Genomic DNA, 20,172 nt, shown 5'->3' on the forward strand with positions numbered 1-20,172 from the left:
CAGTATAGTGATTCATCAATTCCCTACATCACCTGGTGCTCATCACAACAAGTGCACTCCTTAATCCCCATCACCTCTGTGTCCCATCCCTGCAATCACCTCTCCTCTGGTAACCATCAGTTCTCCTATAATTAAGAGTCTGTTTCATTAATTAAGAGTATGTCACATTTTCTTTCTCCATTCATCTATTGATGGATGCACTTGAGCTGCTTTCGTATCTTGGCTATCGTAAATAATGTTGCTATATAAACATGAGTTCGTGTATCCCCGTGAATTGGTGTTTTTGTAGTTTTTGGGTAAATAGCCTGTACTTCAGTTACTGAATCTTAGGGTAGTTCTATTGTTAACTTTCTGGGGAGCCTCCATACTGTTCTCCCCAATGCCTGCACCAGTTTGCATTCCCACCAACAGTGCAAGAGGGATCCTTTTTTTCCACATCCTTGTCAGCACTTAACTCTTTCTTGTGTTTTTGACGTTAGCCATTCTGATAGGTGTGAGGTGGTATCTCATTGTGGATTTGATTTGCATTTCCCTGATAATGAGCAATGTTGAACATCTTTTCATGTGTCTATTGGCCATCTGGATGTCTTTTTTTTTGGAGAATTGCCTGTTCATGTCTGCCCGGTTTTAATTGGGTTGTTTTTTGGGTGTTGAGTTGTATCTGTTCTTTATATATTTTGGATACTCACCCTTTGTGGGATATGTCATTTGCAAATATCTTCTCCCATTCAGTAGGTTACCTTTTAGTTTTGTTGACTGTCTCCTTCATTGTGCAGAAGCTTTTTATTTTGATTTAATCTCAGTAGTTTGTTTTTGTTTTTGTTTCGCTTGCCTCAGCAGACATATCTAGAAAAAAGTTGCTATGGCCAACGTCAGAGAAGTTACTGCCTGTGTTCTCTTCTAGGAATTTTATGGTTTTAGGTCTCACATTTAGGTCTTTAATCCATTTTAAATTTATTTTTGTGTATGGTGTAAGAAAGTGGTTCAGTTTCATTGTTCTGCATGTTGCTGTCCACTTTTCCCAAACACCATTTGTTGAAGAGACAATCTCTTATCATGGGATATTTTTTCCTGCTTTGTTGAAGATTAGTTGGCCATACAGTTGTGGGTTAATTGCTGGGTTTTCTATTCTGTTCTGTTGATTTATTTGTCTGTTTTTGTGCCAGGACCATACTGTTTTGGTCATTAGAGCTTTGTAATATAACATGAAATCTGGAATCGTGATGTCTCCAGCTTAATTTTTCTTTTTCAAGATTGCTTCGTTTAGGGGCTCCTGGGTGGCTCAGTCAGTTAAGTGTCTGACTCTTGATTTTGGCTCAACTCATAATCTCAGGGTTGTGGGATTGAGCTCCATGTTGGGCTCCACACTCAGAGGGGAGTCTGCTTGAGATTCTCTTTGACCCTCTGCCCCCTCCCTTGCTTGTACGCACACACACGCTGTCTCTCTAAAATAAATGAATACATCTTAAAAAAGGGGGGGGCGCCTGGGTGGCTCAGTCGTTAAGCGTCTGCCTTTGGCTCAGGGCGTGATCCCCTCATTCTGGGATCGAGCCCCACATCAGGCTCCTCCGCTGGGAGCCTGCTTCTTCCTCTCCCTCTCCCCCTGCTTGTGTTCCCTCTCTCACTGGCTGTCTCTATCTCTGTCAAATAAATAGATAAAATCTTTAAAAAAAAAAAAAAGATTGCTTTGGCTAGTCGGGGTCTTTTGTGGTTCCATACAAATTGTAGGATTATTTGTTCTAGTTTTGTGAAAAATGCTGTTGGTATTTTGATAGAGATTTGTATTAACTGTAGATTGCTTTGGGTAGTGTAGACATTTTAACAATATATGTTCTTCCAGTCCATGAACACGGAATGTTTTTCCATTTTTTTCTATCTTCGGTTTTTTTTTCATTAGTGTTTTTTAGTTTTAGAGTATAGGTCTTTCACCTCTTTGGTTAGGTTTCTTCCTAGGTGTCTTATTATTTTTGATGTAATTGTAAATGGGGTTGTTTTCTTAATTTCTTTTTCTGCTGCTTCACTATTGGTATATAGAAGTGCAACAGATTTCTGTACCTTAACTTTGCATCCTGCAAATATACTGAATTGATTAATCAGTTCTGGGGTATTTTTGGTGGAGTCTTTTGGGTTTCCTCGATATAATATCATGTCATCTGCAAATAGTGAAAGTTTGATTTGTTCCTTACCGATGTGGAAACCTTTGATTTCTTTTTGTTGTCTAATTGCTGTGGCTGGCACTTCCAGTACGATGTTGAGTAAAAGTGGTGAGAGTGGCCATCCTTATCTTGTGCTTTCCCCATTAAGGATGATGTTGTGGGTTTTTAATATATGGCCTTGATTATGTTGATGTAGTTCCCTCTAAACCTACTTTGTTGAGGGTTTTTATTATGAGTCGATGTTGTACTTTGTCAGATGCTTTTTCTCTACTCTTCTACTCTTGAAATGGTCATAAGGATTTTATATTTCCTCTTATTGATGTGATGTATCACTTTGATTGATTTGTGAGTATTTAACCACCCTTGCATCCTGGGAATAAATCCCACTTGCTCGAGATGAATAATTTTTTAAAATGTATTGTCGTATTCAGTTTGCTAGTATTCTCTTCTGTATTTTTTCATCTGTGTTCTTCAAGGATATTTACCTGTATTTTTCTTTTTTTTGTGGTGTCTGTCTGGCTTTGGTATCAGGATAAGGCTGGCCTGATGAAATGAATTTGGAATTTTTCCTCTGGTGTATTTTGGAGTAGTTTGAGAAGAACAGATTTTTTTTTAAAGATTTTAAAAAAAATTATTTGGGAGAAAGAGAGCAGAATGAGTGAGAACATGAGTGAGGGGGAAGGGCAAAAGGAGAGCGAGCAGCAGACTCCCTGCTGTGCAGGAAGCCTGATAAGGGACTCCATCTCAGGACCCTGGGATCATGACCTGAGCTGAAGGCAGACACTGAACTGAGTGAGCCACCTAAGCACCCGAGAATAATAGATATTAACTCTTCTTTATTTTTTGTTTTTTAATTTTTTAAAAAGATTTTATTTATTTATTTGTCAAAGAGAGATTGAGAGAGAGCGAGCGAGCACAAGCCAGGGGGAGCAGCAGGCAGAGGGAGAAGCAGGTTCCCTGCTGAGCAAGGAGCCCAACTTGGGACTCAATCCTAGGACCCCAGGATCATGAGCCAAAGGCATACGAGTAATGACCAAGCCACCCAAGCATCCCAGCTCTTCTTTAAATATTTGGTATATTTCACCTGTGAAGCCTGGTCCTGACTTTAGTTCATTGGGAGGGTTTTGATTATGGATTTAATTTCTTTGCTGGTTATTTGTCTGTTCAAATTTTCTATTTATTCCTGTTTCAGTTTTGATAGTTTATATGTTTCTAGGAATTTATCCATTTCTTCTAGGTTGTCTGATTTGTTGGCATATAGTTTTTCATAATATTCTTTCATAATTGTTTGTATTTCTCTGATGTTTGTTATTTCTCCTAATTTATGATTTTATTTGTTTGAGTCCTTTTTTATTGATTAGCCTAGCTAGAAGTTTATCAATTTTATTGATTTTTTTTTTTTTTTAAAGAACCAGCTCCTGGTTTCATTGGTCTGTTCTAATGTGTTTTTTTTTTTTTTTAGGTTTCTATTTCATTTATTTCTGCTTTAATCTTTATTATTTCCTGCCTTCTGTGGGTTTTAGGTTTTGTTAATTATTCTTTTTACAAAAGGTCCCTTACATGTGAGGTTAGATTGTTAGAGATTTTTCTTGCTTCTTGAGGTAGACCTGTAGCAAACTTCACTTTTAAAAGAGCTTTTGGTACATCCCAAAGGTTTTTAACCATTATGTTTTCATTTTCTTTTTTTCCCCATGTACTTTATTATTTCGTTTATTTCCTGGTTGACTCATTCATTGCTTATTAGCATGTTATTTATTGTCCATGTATTTGTGGTCTTTCCAGATTTTTTCCTGTGGTTGACTCCTAGTTTCATAATGTTGTCAGAAAAGATGCATGGTATGACTTCACAGTCTTTTTGAATTTGTTGAGGCTTATTTTGTAGCCTACTATGTGCTCTGTTTTGGAGAATGTTGGATGTGCACTTAAAAAGAAGGTGTGTTCTGTTGTCATATGATAGAATATCCTGAATATATCTGTTAAATCCATTTGTACCAGTGTCTTTCAAAGCCATTGTTTCCTTGTTGATTTTCTGTTTAGATAGATGATCTGTCCATTGGTGTGAATGGGGTGTTAAAGTCCCCTCCTATTATTGTATTATTGATTAGTTCCTTTATGTTTGTTATTAGCTATTTTATGTATTTGGGTGTTCCTCATTTTCTTAATTTTAAATTTTATTCTTAGTGCCTTTTGTGTCCTGTCAAAGGAACCTTTGCCTATCTCAAGGTTGTAAAGACAGTTCTCCGTTTTCCTCTATGTGAATATCTTATTATTCCAGGAGTGTTTGTTGAAAAGACCATCCTTTCCCCTTTCCCTACTGAATTGCAGTAGCTCCTCTGGTGTAAAATGGAGTATAAGAGTGAATGTATTTCTGGACTACTATGTCTTACTGATTTATTTGTCTTTATGCCACTACTATACTGTCTTAATTACTATAGCAAAATCTTAAAAAAAGGTAGTATATTTTTCATCAGAATTATTTTAGGTATTTTAGGTCCTTTGGATTTCATATTAGTTTTAGAAACAGCTAGTCAATTTCTACAAAATGCCTGCTGGGATTTTGATTAGGATGGTGTTGAATTTATAGATCTGTTTGAGGAGAATGACATCTTAATGCTGTTGTGTACGTTTAGCTCTGTTTAGGTCTTTAATAATTGCTCATCAATGTTTTGAAACATTCTTAGGTAGAATTCTTGCTCATCTTTTGTTACATGTATTTCTAGTTAATTTATTTTTGATGTTGTAAGAGTGGTATTTAAAAAGAATCATTTTCCAAGTGTTTGCTGCCTGTGTATAAAAATACAGATGGTTTTTGTATATTGACCTTGAATTCCACAACTTCATAAGCTCGTCGATTAGTTTTAGTAGTTTGTAGGTTGCTTTGGATATTCTAGTACATATCAGATCATTGTGAATGCAGACAGTTTTATTTCTTTCCATTATAAATGCTTATTTTTTTTTATTGTCTGATTGGGGCCCACAGAGGTTATTTTTGATGAATCACTAGATTAATTTGAACTAGTCTTGTCATTTCTGATTCTGATGGTAAATATACACCATACTGAAATTTGGTATCAAAGGACTGCGTCATAATGGAATCGAAGGAGGCAGATTAGAGTGTTGTTTTCTGTTGAACTAGTTATCTTTAAAAGTCTGTTTGGTAGACTGATCCTGGATACCTCTTGTTTATCGAATACAACCAAATCCTCCTTGAGATCGCTATTGGTAAGGTTGACAGTTGTTCTCAGAATCCAAAATTAGGGTCAGGTAATGTTTCTTTGTATCATTTAATTAGAGTATTTCAGCTTTTCTGCAAGCTTGATAAATGAGCTTTTCTCTAATTTTCTGGGCTTTGACCTTGTCCTTAGTTTTAGCCTTAACTGCTTTATAGTGCGCATTCCTTGTAGCACACCAAGCTCTTAGGTATATCATTATAATGCTTATTACAATTTGAGAATTTTAGTATGGGCCATATATGTCTTAATTCAATACAGGTTAACCTCGTTTTAGAGAAACCCAAAATATAAAATTATTGGTTTTGATATGTATCATACGTGGTGGTTTTTCTCTTAATAAAAAGATTGCTATTTGATATATTAACATAATAAGATACCCTTAGGACATTTAAAATAGGGTTTAACTCCATTCAGAATTATAAATACTTTGTCAGCAACAGTATAAAAAATTTGAGCGTTCTACATTAGGTATGGTCATGAAAACACTTTTAATAAAAACCCAGCAACTCACAGAATCATTCCTTACATATTTTCTGTCTAGTTTGGGACTACCTGTGCTTGGCAAGTTGCTGGGTTGGTATTTCCTGCCTCATAGTGGTACTATGCTATAATGACTATAATATTCCTCCTCTCTAGTGGAAGGAATTGCTGTGGGAGATCAGAGGCCCATGGGAAAAATCCTTTTTTATGATTATGTTGTATAAGTGAGGGGACTCTTTGGAACTTTTAATTAAAATGTTTTCCACTCACAGAGTTGCTATTTAAGTGAAAATATTTGAATACCAAAGCTTGATAAAGATGGTTGCAAAAACATGTTAAGCAAATACATGCTACAAATGTCATGTCACTCAAGTTGATTCTACAAACTGTTTTTTTATTAAGCAATTTCTGATGTCCAGTAATGCTCTGTACTATGTAGTGGTATTACTGGATTTGAGATTTTTATAATGAAAGTATATTTTATTGCCATATTTTTTTTCTAAATTTTAAAATTTATAAAATGTTACCATTTTCAGCTAAAAGTAAGTCAGATTTTGCTAATGGTAGGGAGGTTTTTTTTTATGGTATGTAAGGCATGGGACTTACTGTATCATCTTGATTTTATATATTTGTCTCACAAAAATTATTCAAAAATTATAATTTTGTATGTCACTTGATAGTTGATATTCTAAGGGAATTTTCTTTTTAAACATGGATGTTTTCCCATTTTATTGTTAAATATAGGGTATATTTACTTCTGGCACATGGGAAGAGAAATCAGATGAAATTTCCTTTGCTGACTTCAAGTTCTCAGTCACTCATCATTATCTTGTACAAGACTCCACTGATAAAGAGGGAAAAGATGAAGTATTGGAAGGTAAGTTGTTAACTACATATTTTGAAACTCTTGAACTGTAAGAGTGATTATAATTTTGAATTATGAATTTAGTTCTCTTACTTAAAAGTAGTGTCCCCTGGAGATGTTTTATATTTGCCAACTTGTTTCACTACATATGAAACAGAGTATGAACTTTTTAGAGGAACAATCATAGTAGCATTCATTTCAAAATTAATTAGATTAGCAAATATTTATTGAGTGCACTTTTAACCCAGAGTTAAAAGAAATTTACAGTCCAGTAAGGAAGGTATGGTCTATAAATAACTAACAGTAGTGGAAGATAGAAAATGAAAAGTGCCATCCCAGAGCACAGAAAAAGTGCTACTGAAGTTCGGAGAAGAAACGATCAGTTCTAATTGAGAGAGAGCAGAGAAGATGTAATGAAGAATTAAGCAATTAAGCTGGAATTTGAAGGATGTAAAAATAAAAGTTACTATCTGATTTGTCAGTGTAGTGTTTTGGTTTTACCCCCGAGTTTGTAGTCAGATCAAGTGGATTAAAATTCAGGTTCTTCTTACTAGTTACTTGACCTTTCTAAATCTGAATTATCTTACTTGTAAAATGAAGTAATAACATCTGGAAGATTAATGGGAAGATTTAATGAGATACTGTATGTGAGCACCTATATCAGTACCTGGCCTGTGCTAGGTACTTAGTACATGGTGCTTGTGGTTATTAATAGGTTACATTGCTCCAGATCTCTGAATGGTGCTCTTAAAGTTGTTCATAGGTCAAATCATCCAAAATTTGTCTTGAGATAGAGTAGCATATAATAGTGAGAGAGCAGGGTGTTGAAAAAATATGAGTTTTGGAGCTGTCGGTCAAATACCCTTCTTCCCTCACTCAAAAAATAAATATGCAGGATGTGTTAGTTTTTCAGGGCATTTGACGGCATTATGCTAAGTGGAATAAGAGAAAGACAGATATTGTATGATCTCTCTTATATGTAGAATCTAAAAAAAAAAAACAAAAATGAAAACTGAACTTACCAGGCTTATATTTATGAGAACAGATTGGTGGTTCCCAGAGACAGAGGTTGAGGGTTGCGCAACATGGATGAAAGGGGTCAAAAGGTACACATTTACAGTTATAAAATAAATAAGTCATGGGGATGTAGTTAATGTACAGCATGGTAACTGTAGTTAATAGTACTGTATTGTGTATTTGAAAGTTGCTCAGAGAGTAAATTGTAAAAGTTCTTAAGACAAGGAAATTTTTGTTGTTAACTGGTGACAGATTTCGACTAGACTTATGGTGATCGTTTTGCAGTGTATACGATTAATGAGTTGTTATGTTGTATACCTGACAGTAATGTAATGTTAAATGTCAATTATATTTCAATTGAAAAAATAAATTAAGAAAAAAAAAGTTTTTCTCGTCAAAACAGATGATCATTTTTAAGTGTAGGCCTGAAATATTTGTGCCTTTTCTTGTATAGGAATAAAATTACATTACCTTTTGTATTATATGCATTTTCCTTAGAAACAATAAAGTAGTTAGCATCTGCATTTAGATTCATAAACTAGGACAGATAGCATTGACCATCTATACACATATGTAAGACAATTATACAGTAAAATAAAATAATTACACTAGAATATGAACATGTGTACTTTAGGAGTAAGGGGATGAGGGAAATATGTGCAACTGGTGGGATGTCTGATAATAGCCCAGAGATTTCCTGGTCCAACACTCTGCTGACCAATGTGAAGAAACTGTTAAAGGTAGAGAAATCTTGAGTGCTGTTAATTTTTTTTTAAAGATTTTATTTATTTATTTGACAGAGAGAGAGAGAACGAGAGCGGGAATACAAGCAGGGGGAGTGGGAGAGGGAGAAGCAGGCTTCCCGCTGAGCAGGGAGCCTGATGCGGGGCTGGATCCCAGAATGCTGGGATCATGACCTGAGCTGAAGGCATACGCTTAAGGACTGAGCCACCCAGGCGCCCCTTGAGTGCTGTTAATTTGAGGAAAGATCATACATTAAGGAGAGCTGTTAAAATGATGAGGCTAAGAATCAGTGTTTCTGAGATGAACTCACATAGGGGACTGTGATATGAAAGAAGATGAATGCATTTAAGTTAGTTAAAGTCATTATTGCATGTGTATATGTATTGTGCAGTTTTAATTTGGTTGTGATTAAAGCTGTACCTAACGGTAGAAGTTACACGTAAACCATCAACTCATTTAATTTGGAGATACACATTTAAAACTATAGCATCAGTGGTCAGAAGATTTGAGCACTGATCTTTTATTTGTTGGGGTTGTTCATTGCTTCAGTTAAAGCATCAAGTTATCAGTGTTCTCCTATTTATTCTTTTTGAAAATTAACAAAATATAAATTTGTAAGGAATTATGTCTATACAGCAAAAGGAAGTTTTTTTATGAACAAATATTCTTTATGCTTTGAATTTATTATGCATTTATGAATAAATAAGGATCATTTATGTCATTATCTTATTATAAATGGCAGTACAGGTGCTTAAAGATGCATGCGTAGTAAGTGGGAAGCTGGTAAGTGATTTAATAAGAACACTGAAGATGGCCAGAGGCCAGCAAAGACTAGCCATAGGAGGTGATAAGGTGTTGACAGGACTCTTAAGTAGAATTTTGAAGAAAACTAGAGACAAGAGCAAACCAAGAAGAACAGATAAAACATGGCTTTCTAGGAAGGATGAGGAAACGTTTGAGTCATGACTTAGAAGAAAAGAAAATATTATACATGTAGGAATAATGTTTTTGTTTTTAGAGGCTGGCTTTTTAAAAATGAAAGACAATGGGAGAGAGACATCTGTCTCACTCCCAAATTTTATAGCTAGTCCTAGATATAAATCCTTAAGCAATTGCAAAACTACATGGACTAGCAAGACATGTTACATAATGTGATTTTTTCAGTCATGTTACAAAATTTTGCCTTAGAATGAACATACTAATTTTTTCCTTATTAAATGTTTTTGTAGATGTTATTCCACAATCTATGCAGGATTTGTTGTGTATGAATAATGACTTTCCTCCAAGAGCACATTGCCTGGTAAGATGGTAGGTATACGTTTTACTCAGGTAACTTTTAGTATGTGTGTTGGGGAGACCCCAACAACTCCCCCAGGTTCAGTGATTTGCTAGGAAGACGCTTAAAACTGAGCATATGGTTGCACTTAACTACGATTTATTACAGCGACAGTCTGCAAACAGAATCAACACAGGGAAAAGTGCCTGAGGCAAAGTTTGGAGGAACTCGTGTTTGAGTCCTTGCCTAATGGAGTCACACAGAACATACTTAATCCTTAGCAACAAGTTGTGACAACACGTATGAAATGTTTTTTACCAGGGAAGCTTGTTATAGAGGCTCAGCTCTCAGGGTTTATATTTTGGGGCTGGTACCCTGTGACTGGTACATAACAAAAGTTCAGACTCCCAGAAGGAGAGCAGGTGTTTAGCATAAACCACATTGTTTGTATGAACAATTTAAGCACAGTTAACTCTTATCGGAGCATTTTTTGAGAACCCTGTCCAAATCCAAATTCCTAGAAGCCTGCCAAAGATCAGCCTTGCATGCAGGCCATTCTAAGGATAGTAGTCACAGGCCTGCTGTTAACTCTTTTCTGCACAGTATATTTCATAATCTCAGGTGGAGCCTAACTATAATTCTGAGGACTAGCATAGAGCATTTACATATCATAGAAAACTTAATAGGTATTGTTGAAAATTGAATTGAAATAAAATGTTGATCTCAGTTACATGATAACATCATGACTCAGTTGTATGTAAATTATAAATGTGATAAATTAATATAAGAAGTACATCACACTTAAAAGGTCTTTATCTTACTTTGGTAGGGGTGGTGCTGAAGCATACCACCACCAAAATGTCTCAAGTGTGACATGTGTATGGTCAAGAAAGGAGACCTGGTTAAAATAAATTTGTATTTAGTCTGTTGGTGTGAGTTGGTCTCTTGATTTTTTTTTTCAAGGTTTATTTATTTGAGAGAGAATGCATGTGCAAGTGGGGGGAAGGGCAAAGGGAGAGGGGGAGAGAGAGCCTTCAAGCACACTTCCGGCTAAGCAAGGAGCCATTGCGGGGCCTGATCCCAGGACCCTGAGATCGCGACCTGAGCTGAAATCAAGAGTCGGATGCTTAACCACCTGAGCCACCCAGGCACCCTTCATTTTTTATTAAAGAATTTCTAAGAAAGGAAAAAACGGTATCTTTGCTTCTTTTTTCTTCATTCTAGTGTGGATACTATAGCAAGTAGACTGTAGCACACTAAAAAAAACTAATTGCAAATGCAGATAAACTGGATATTGTTTCATAAGTATGCCTGTCATTTTAGTGTGATCTTTTAAAAACTGTGAACTTAAACAACTTAAACAAATATAAGAGAATTTAGTACATTGCCATTTAATTTAATCCATCCAGATTCTCTTCTGATCTTTTAAAATAAGAATATATAGATTTAAAATGACAGAATACATCAGAAGGCAGTATGATACCATAGAGCATGACTTTGCATGTAGTCTTTCATTCAACATTAATTGAATGCCTACTGTTTGGCCAGACACTGAATTAGACACATTTGTGTTTAATTTCTAGCTCAAGTACTTATTGTCAACTTTGGGCAAATTACTTAATTTCTCTGATTTGGTTTCTATGTTGATAAAGACAGAATAATAAATAATATGCACCTTTAAGAGTAACTGTGAGGAGTTAGTAAGATAATTGTACATAGCATGTTTATCAAACTTTAAATGCTGTTATATAATTTCTGTTCTTTTTTTTTTTTTAGAGCTTCTAGATAGACATGAATTTGAGGGAACATTATGTAACCCACTACAGTCTGACATCTACTCTTCCCCAATTCATGTCCATTCCACAGACAAAACATACTCATTCTCAGCTTTTTAATATTTATTTCCTAAAAATTGGGTTTGACACATAGTCCATAGTTGAAAAATATTTGTTGAGTAAATAAACCTTTCTATGTATTAATGAAGTATTTGTTAGTGATATATTTCTTTATTATATTAATGAAAATCACTTGTTTGTAGTTTTTTTTAACCTTTAAACATTTTTTATTTTAAAAATTAGCATATAGTAAAATTGACTTTTTTTTTAAATGAATAGTTCACTGAACTTCAACACGTATGTATAGGTTTTTTAAAACTACTACCATAATCAGGATGTACAACAGTTGTGTAACCTCCCAAAAAACTCTTCTTGTCCATTATTTCTGGCAATTACTGATATATTTTTAGTTTTGATAGCTTTGTCCTTTCAAGAATGTCATAGAGATGGAATGTTATAGTAACTGTTTGAGACTCGTTTCTTTCAATGTAATGCTTTCAAGATTCTTTTAAGTAATTCTGTATCAGCAGCTTGTTCCTTTTTATTGCTGAGTAGTATTCTCTTGTAAGGGTGTACCACAGTTTGTTTATTCATTCACTTGTTGAGGGATATTAGGGTTGTTCCTAAGTTTGGGCGTTTATGAATAGAGCTGTTACAAATATATGTGAACAGATTTTTGTGTCAAAGTACGTTTTTAGTTCACTGGTCTAAATACCTAAGTTGAGATTGCTGGTCATATGGGAATTTTTATTTTTAGCTTTATAAAAAATGGCCAAAATGTGTTACTGGGACTGCATCAAAATATAAAGCTTCTGCACAATGAAGGAAACAGTCAACAAAACTAAAAGGCAGCCTTCTGAATGGGAAAAGGTATTTGCAAATGACCTATCCCATAAAGGGTTAGCATCCAAAATATATAAAGATCTGATACAACTCAACACCCAAAAAACAGCCCAATTAAAAAATGGGCAGGCATGAACAGACCTTTCTTCAAAAAAGACATCCAGATGGCCAGACAGACATGTGAAAAGATGCTCAACATCGCTCATCATCAAGGAAATGCAAATCAAGAGTACAATGAGATACCACCTCACACCTGTCAGAAGGACTGAAGTCAAAAACACAAGAAATGATAAGTGTTGACGAGGATGTGGAGAAAAAGGATCCCTCTTGCACTGTTGGTGGGAATGCAAACTGGTGCAGCCATTGGGGAGAACAGTATGGAGGTTCCTCAAAAAGTTAAAAATGGAACTACCCTATGATCCAATAATCACACTACTGGGTATTTACCCCCAAAATACTAAAACACTTATTCAAAGGGATCCCTGTGTTTATAGTAGCATCATTTACAATAGCCAAAATAGGAAAGCAGCCCAAGTGTGTCCAATCATAGATGAATGGATAAAGAAAATATGGCACGTGTGTGCATGTGCATGCACACAGACACAGAGAGGAATATTATTCAGCCTTAAAAAAGAAGTGAATCTTGCCATTTGCAACATCATGAATGGAGCTAGAGGTTATAATGCTAAGTGAAATAAGTCAGAAAGACAAATACCACACGACTTCACTCACAGAATTTAAGGAACAAAAGCAAGCAAGAGGGAAAAAAAATCAGGAAGCAGACTTAATTATAGAGAACAAACTTACAGTTATCAGAGGGGAAGCGGGTGGGGGGATGGATAAATAGGTGATGGGGATTCAAGAGTGCATATGTCATGATGAGCCCTGGGTGATGTATGGAATTGTTGAGTTACTGTATTGTACTTCTGAACCTAGTATAACATTGTTAACTATACTGGAATTAAAAACTTAATTAAAAAAAAAAGAAATGGCCAAACTGATTTCCTGAGTGACTGAACCATTTTGCATTTCCACCAGCAATGTATGAGAGTTCCAGTTGCTCGTTTTACTCATCAGCACTTGGTGCCAGTGTTTTTTATTTTAGCCATTGTAATAGGTGTGGTGTTCTGTCAGTTTACTAATTTTTTACTTTATGGGTCCTGTTTTGGTGCCATGTCTAAGAACCCTTTGCACCAGGTCCCAAAGTTTTCTCCTATGTTTTAAAAATAAACTTAAATTTTTTTGGATGTATTTTACAGTTATAGAAAGTTGCAAAGATAGTGCAGTGTGTTCTGGTATATCCTCACCCAGCTCTCCCTGCCGTTAGCAGTTTATATTAACCATGATATATGTGTCAAAACTGAGAAACCAACATTGGTGTGTTGTTATTAGCTTAACTTTAACTAGTTTTTCCACTAAAGTCCATTTTCTGTTCTAGGATCCAAGCATTTAGTCATCATGTCTTTTTAGTTTGTTTCGTCTCTGGTCTTTGAAAATTTCTCAGTCTTTATTTTTCATCTCCTTAACAGTTTCGAGGAGCTTGAGTCAGGTATTTTGTAAATGTCCTTGAGTTTGGGTTTGTCTCTGTTTTGCTTTTGATAACAGTTGGATTGTGGGATTTTGGAGAGAATACCATTGAGGTGAATTGCCTTTTTCATCACATCATATCAGAGGGTCATGTTATCAACATGACTTAATCACTAGTGATGTTAATTTTGATCATATGGCCAATTCTGTGTTTTATTCTAGAAGTTTTGTATTTTGTATGTAGATCTGTTACCTGTTTCAAGTTAATTTTTGTATAAGGTGAGAGTTTTGGGTCAGGGTTCTTCTTTTGCAAATGAATGTTCAGTTCTAGTATCATTTGTTGAAACGAGCTTCCTTTCTCCATTGACTGACTTTTATGTCTTTGTCAAAAATCATTTGGCCATATTTGTCTGGGTATATGTCTGGATGCTCTTGGTTTCTGTAGTTTTAATTTAGGTGGTGTGATTCCTCCAACTCTATTTCTACTTTTCACAGTTGTTTGACTTTTCTAGCTCCTTTGCTTTTCCATTTACATTTTAGAATTGGTTTATTTATATCTACAAAAAGTCCTGCTGTAAATTTGATTATAATTGCCTTAAATCTCTGGATAGTTTAGGGAGAATTGACCTCTTTGCTATGCAGAGTTGTTCATTTTATGAACATGGTCTCTCCAGTTATTTACATCTTCTTTGATTTCTTTTATGAGTGTCTTACTGTTTTCAGCATAAAGATCCTATATGTGTTTTGTCAGATTTTTTTCTCCAGGTTTTTATTTAAATTCCAGTCAGTTAATATATAGTGTAATGTTTCAGGGGTAGAAGTTAGTGATTCATCACTTACATACAGCGCTCAGTGCTCATTGCAAGTGCACTCGATACCCATTACCCTTTTAACCCATACCCTTGCCCACCTCACCTCCAGCAACCCTCAGTTTGTCCTCTGTGGTTGAGTCTGTTTTGTGGTTTTCCTCTCTCTTCTTCCTCTCCCCCATGTTCATTTTTCTTTTATTAAATTACACATGAGTGAAGTCATATGGTATTTGCTTTTCTCTGACTTATTTTGCTTAGTGTAATACACTCTAGCTCCATCTAAGTCATTGTAAATTACAAGATTTCATTCCTTTTTATGGCTGAATAATATTCGTGTGTGTGTGTGTATGCCCTACAACTTCTTTTTTAAATATTTTATTTATTTTTTTTAACAGAGGGAGAGGCAGGTGAGGGAGAAGCAGGCTCCCCGCTGCGCAAGGAGCCCGATGTGGGACTCGATCCCAGGACCCTGGGATCTTGACCTGAGCTGAAGGCAGACACTTAACCAACTGAGTCACCCAGGCTCCGCTAAACCACAACTTCTTTATCCATTCATCAGTCAGTGGACATTTGGGCTCTGTCTGTAATTTAGCTATTGTGGATAATGCTGCTATAAATACATGGGTGCATGTGTCCCTTCGAATTGGGAAACACCTGGTAGTGCAGTTGCTAGATTGTAGTGTAGTTCTGTTTTTAACTTTTTGAGGAACCTCCATACTGTTTTCCAGAGTGAGTGCACCAGTTTGCATTCCTGCCAACAGTGTGGGTGGATTCCTCTTTCTCTACATCCTCACCAACATCTGTTGTTTCATGTGCTGTTAATTTTAGACATTCAGACAGCTGTGAGGTAATATCTCACTGTAGTTTTGATTTGCGTTTCCCTGATGATGGGTGATGTTGAGCATCTTTTCGTGTGTCTGTTAGACATTTGTATGTCTTCTTTGGAAAAATGTCTGTTCATGTCCTCTGCCCATTTCTTTCTTTCTTTTTAAAGTAGGAATTGGGATGTCAGTTTGTTTTTTTTTTAAGATTTTATTTATTTGAGAGAGAGGAAAGAGCACAAGGAGGGGGAGCAGCAGAGGGAGAAGCAGGCCCCCTGCCGAGCAGGGAACCTGGATAGGGGCTCCATCCTAGGACCCTGGGATCATGACTTGAGCTGAAGGCAGATGCTTAAACAACTGAGCCACCCAGGCGCCCCTCCTCTGTCCATTTCTTAAGATTATTTGCTTTTTGGGTGTTGAGTTTGACAAGTTTTTTATAGATTTTGGATACTACCCTTTATCACATATGTCATTTGCAAATATCTTCTCCCATTCTGAAGGTTACCTTTTAGTTCTGTTGATTGTTTGCTTCACTGTGCAGAATCTTTCACGCTTTTGTTTCCAGTCCCTCAGGAGACATATCTAGGAAAAGGTTGCTACGGCCGATGTCAAAGAGGTTGCTGCCTGTGTTCTGTAGGATTTTGATGGTTTCCTTAGGTCTTTTATCCATTTTGAATTTATTTTTGTGTATGGTATATAAAGTGGTCCAGTTTCATTCTTCTGCATGTTGCTGACTGGTTTTCTCAACACCGTTTGTGGAAGAGATTGTCTTCCTTCCAGTGGATATTCTTTCCTCCTCTGTTGAAGATAAGTTGACCATATAGTTGAGTCCATTTCAGGGTTTTCTGTTCTGTTCCATTGATCTATGTGTCTTTTTTGTGCCAGTACCATACTGTCTTGATCACTACAGCTTTGTAATATAACTTGAAGTCTGGAATTGTGATGCCACCAGCTTTGCTTTTCTTTTTCAAGATTGTTTAGGCTATTTGGGGTCTGTTAGGATTTTTAGGATTCTTTGCTCTTTGAAACAATGGATTGCTGTATGGAAAATGCTGGTAGTATTTTGATAGGGATTGCATGAACTGTGTAGATTGCTTTGGGTAGTAATAGACATTTTAACAATATTTTTCTTCCAGTCCATGAGCATGGAATGCTTTTCCATTTCTTTGTGTTGTCTCATTTCTGTCCTAAGTGTTCTGTAGTTTTTAGAGTACAGATCTTTTACCTCTTTGGTTAGGTTTATTCCTAGGTATCTTATGGATTTTGGTGCAATTGTAAATGGGATCTATTCTTTCTGTTGCTTCATTACTGGTATATAGAAATGCAATAGATTTCTGTATGTTGATTTTGTAACCTGCAACTTGACCGAATTCGTGTATCAGTTCTAGCAATTTTTTGGTGGAGTCTGTCTTTCTTTCTTTCTCTCTCTCTCTCTCTCTCTCTCTAGTTTGGTTTTCTGTATTATGTTGTCTGTGAAGAGTAAAAGTTTCACTTCTTCCTTGCTGATTTGGACGCCTTCTTTTTCTTTTTGTTGTCTGATTGCTGAGGCTAGGACTTCCAATACTGTGTTAAGTAACAGTAGTAAGTAGACATCCATGTCTTGTTTCTGACCATAGAGGAAGAGTTCTCAGTTTTTTTCCCATTCAGAGTGTTATTAGCTGTGGGTCTTTTGTTTATGATGTTGAAGTATGTTCCTTCTATCCCTACTTTGTTGAGGAATGGATGCTGTACTTTGTCAAATGCTTTTTCTCCATCAGTTGAGAAAATCATATGGTTCTTATCCTTTGTTTTATTAATGTGGTATGTCACCTTGATTGATTTGCGAACACTGAACCACCCTTGCATCCTGGGAATAAATCCCACTTCATCGTGGTGAATGATTCTTTTATTAAGTTAATTAATTAATTAATTGAATGATTCTTTTAATGTACCATTGGATTCAATTTGCTAGTATTTTGTTGAGAATTTTTGCATCCATGTTCATCAGGGATATTGGCCTATAATTCTCTTTTTTAGTGGAGTCTTTCTTTGGTTTTGGAGTCAAAGTAATGCTGACCTCATAGAATGAGTTTGGAAGTTTTTCTTCCATTTCTTTTGTTGAAACATTTTGAGAGTATTAGCTCTTCTTTAAATGTTTGGTACAATTCTCCTGGGAAGCCATCTGGCCCTGGAATTTTGTTTGTTGGGAGATTTTTGATTACTGATTCAATTTCTTCTCTGGTTATTGATCTGTTCAAATTTTCTTTATCTTCCTTTTTCAGTTTTGGTGGTTTATAAGTTTCTAGGAGTCTGTCCATTTCTTGCAGATTGCTGTCTTTGTTGGCATATAATTTTTCATAATAGTCTTTTATATTCTGTAGTGTTGATTTCTCTCCTCTCTCATTCATGATTTTATTTATTTGGGTCCTTTCTCTTTTCTTTTTGATAAGTCTGACTAGGGGTTTACCAGTTTTATTAATTGTGTCAAAAACCGGCTCCTGGTTTCATTGTTCTGTTGGTTTTTTGTGTATTTGTTTCTACATCATTTAATTCTGCCCTAATCTTTATTATTTCCCTTCTGCTGGCTTGAGGCTTCCTTTGTTGTTCTTTTTCTAGCTCTTTTAGGTGAACGTTAGGGAGTGTATTTGAGATTTTTCTTGTTTCTTGTGGTAGGTCTGTAGTGCTGTATACTTCCCTCTAATGACCACTTTTGCTACACTCCAAAGGTTTTAGACTGTCATGTTTTCATTTTCATTTGTTCCCATGTATTTTTTAATTTCTTTAATTTCCTGGTTAACCCATTCATTTTTTAGTCGTTCTTTAACCTCAATTTGTTGCCTTTCCACATTTTTTCTTGTGATTGACTTCAAGTTTCATAGCGTTGTTGTTGGAAAATATGTATAGTATGATCTCAGTCTTATTATACTTATTGAAGCCTGATTTGTAACCTAGTAGGTCATCTATTCTGGAGAATGTCCCTTGTGGACTTGAAAACATGTGCATTCTGCTGCTTTAGGATGAAACGTTCTTAATGTATCTGTTAAGTCTGTCAGGTCCAGTGTGTCGTTCATAGCCGTTGGTTTCCTTGTTGATTTCCTGCATAGATGATCTATCCATTGATGTAAGTGAGGTATTAAAGTTCCCTCCTATATTATGATATTATTATCAATGAGTTCCTTTATGTTTATTAATTGTTTTATATATATATATTTGGGTGCTCCCAAGTTGGGGGCATAAATGTTTACACTTGTTAGATCTTATTGGATTGTCTCCTCTATTATTATATACTGTCCTTCATCTCTTGTTACAGTCTTTCATTTAAAATCTAGTTTGTCTGATATGACTACTCTGTCTTCTTTTGATGTCTGTTATCATGATAAATGGTTCTCTGTCCTCTCACTTTCAATCTGCCGGTGTCATTAGGTTTATAGTGAATCTCTTGTAGGCTACATATAGATGGATCTTTTTTTTTTTTTTCATTCTTATACCCCATGTGTTTAGATTGGAGCATTTAGTCCATTTACATACAGAGTAATTATTGATAAATATGAATTTAATGCCATTTTATTACTTGTTTTCTTGTTGTTTCTGAAGATTTTCTGTTCCTTTATAGTTTCTGTTGCTTTTGGTCTTTCCCACTCAAAGAGTTCCCTTTCAAATTTCTTTCCGGGCTGGTTTAGTGGTTAGAAACTCCTTTAGTTTTTGTTTATCTTGGAAACTCTTTGTCTCTTTTTATATTCTGAATGACAGCCTTGCTGGATAGAGTATTCTTGGCTGCGTATTTTTCCCATTCAGCATGTTGAATGTATCATGCCACTCCCTTCTGGCCTGCTAATTTCTCTGGAGAGATGTGCTGCCAACCTTATTTGTCTTCCCTTGTAAGTTAGGGGCTTGTTTTTATAATGCTGCTTTTAGGATTTTTTTCTTTATATTTTGCAAATTTAGCTATGGTATTTCTTGGTATTGGCCTGCCTTTGTTGATTTTGGGAGTTCTCTGTGCCTCCTGGATTAGGATGTGTTTCCTTCCCCACGTTAGGGAGGTTTTCAACTATCATTTCCTCAAATAAACCTTCTGATACATTTTCCCTCTCTTCTTCTCTTTCTTCTTCATCATACCTATGATATGAATGTCCTTATGCTTTATGGAACCCCTGGGTTTCCTAAGTCTACATCCTGATCTAATATTTATCTTTCCGTCTTCTTTCACCCTCATTATTTTCCATAATTTTGTCTACTGTGTCACTTATTCATTCCTCTGATTTTTCCATCCTTGTATTCATTACATCCAGTTGGTTTAGAATCTTGGTTATTGCATTTTTCATTTCAGCCTGACTAGTTTTTAGGTCTTTTAGGTCTGCGGTAAGGGACTCCCTGTTGTTTTCTAAGGTTTTCTCAAGCCCAGATAGTATCCTTATGATTGTTGCTTCAAATTCTGGATCAGACATATTACTTATATCTGTTTGGATTAGACCCCTGACCATAACCTTTTCCTGTTCTTCCTTTTGGCCGAATTCCTCTGTCTTGGCTTTTTTTTTTTTTTTAAGATTTTATTTATTTATTTGACAGAGAGAGACAGCCAGCGAGAGA

At 35.6% G+C, this 20,172-nt stretch overlaps 1 protein-coding gene across 5 annotated transcripts in view; it reads left to right on the top strand.

Moving 5' to 3' along the window:
- RAB3GAP1 (RAB3 GTPase activating protein catalytic subunit 1) overlaps window positions 1–20,172 on the top strand; it is a 134,879-nt gene that overhangs the window by 24,925 nt on the left and 89,782 nt on the right. For all 5 annotated transcript variants that reach the window (XR_004623449.1, XR_004623450.1, XM_034654475.1 and 2 more), the window contains exons 4-5: window positions 6,614–6,746; window positions 9,725–9,803. Coding sequence is in view for 3 of the 5 variants with exons in the window: in XM_034654475.1 (XP_034510366.1) it covers window positions 6,614–6,746; window positions 9,725–9,803 (212 nt within the window). In the remaining 2 variants the exon portion in view is untranslated. The remainder of the gene's footprint in view (window positions 1–6,613; window positions 6,747–9,724; window positions 9,804–20,172) is intronic.

Source organism: Ailuropoda melanoleuca, chromosome 2 (genome assembly GCF_002007445.2).
Source record: "Ailuropoda melanoleuca isolate Jingjing chromosome 2, ASM200744v2, whole genome shotgun sequence".
NCBI lineage: Eukaryota > Metazoa > Chordata > Mammalia > Carnivora > Ursidae > Ailuropoda > Ailuropoda melanoleuca.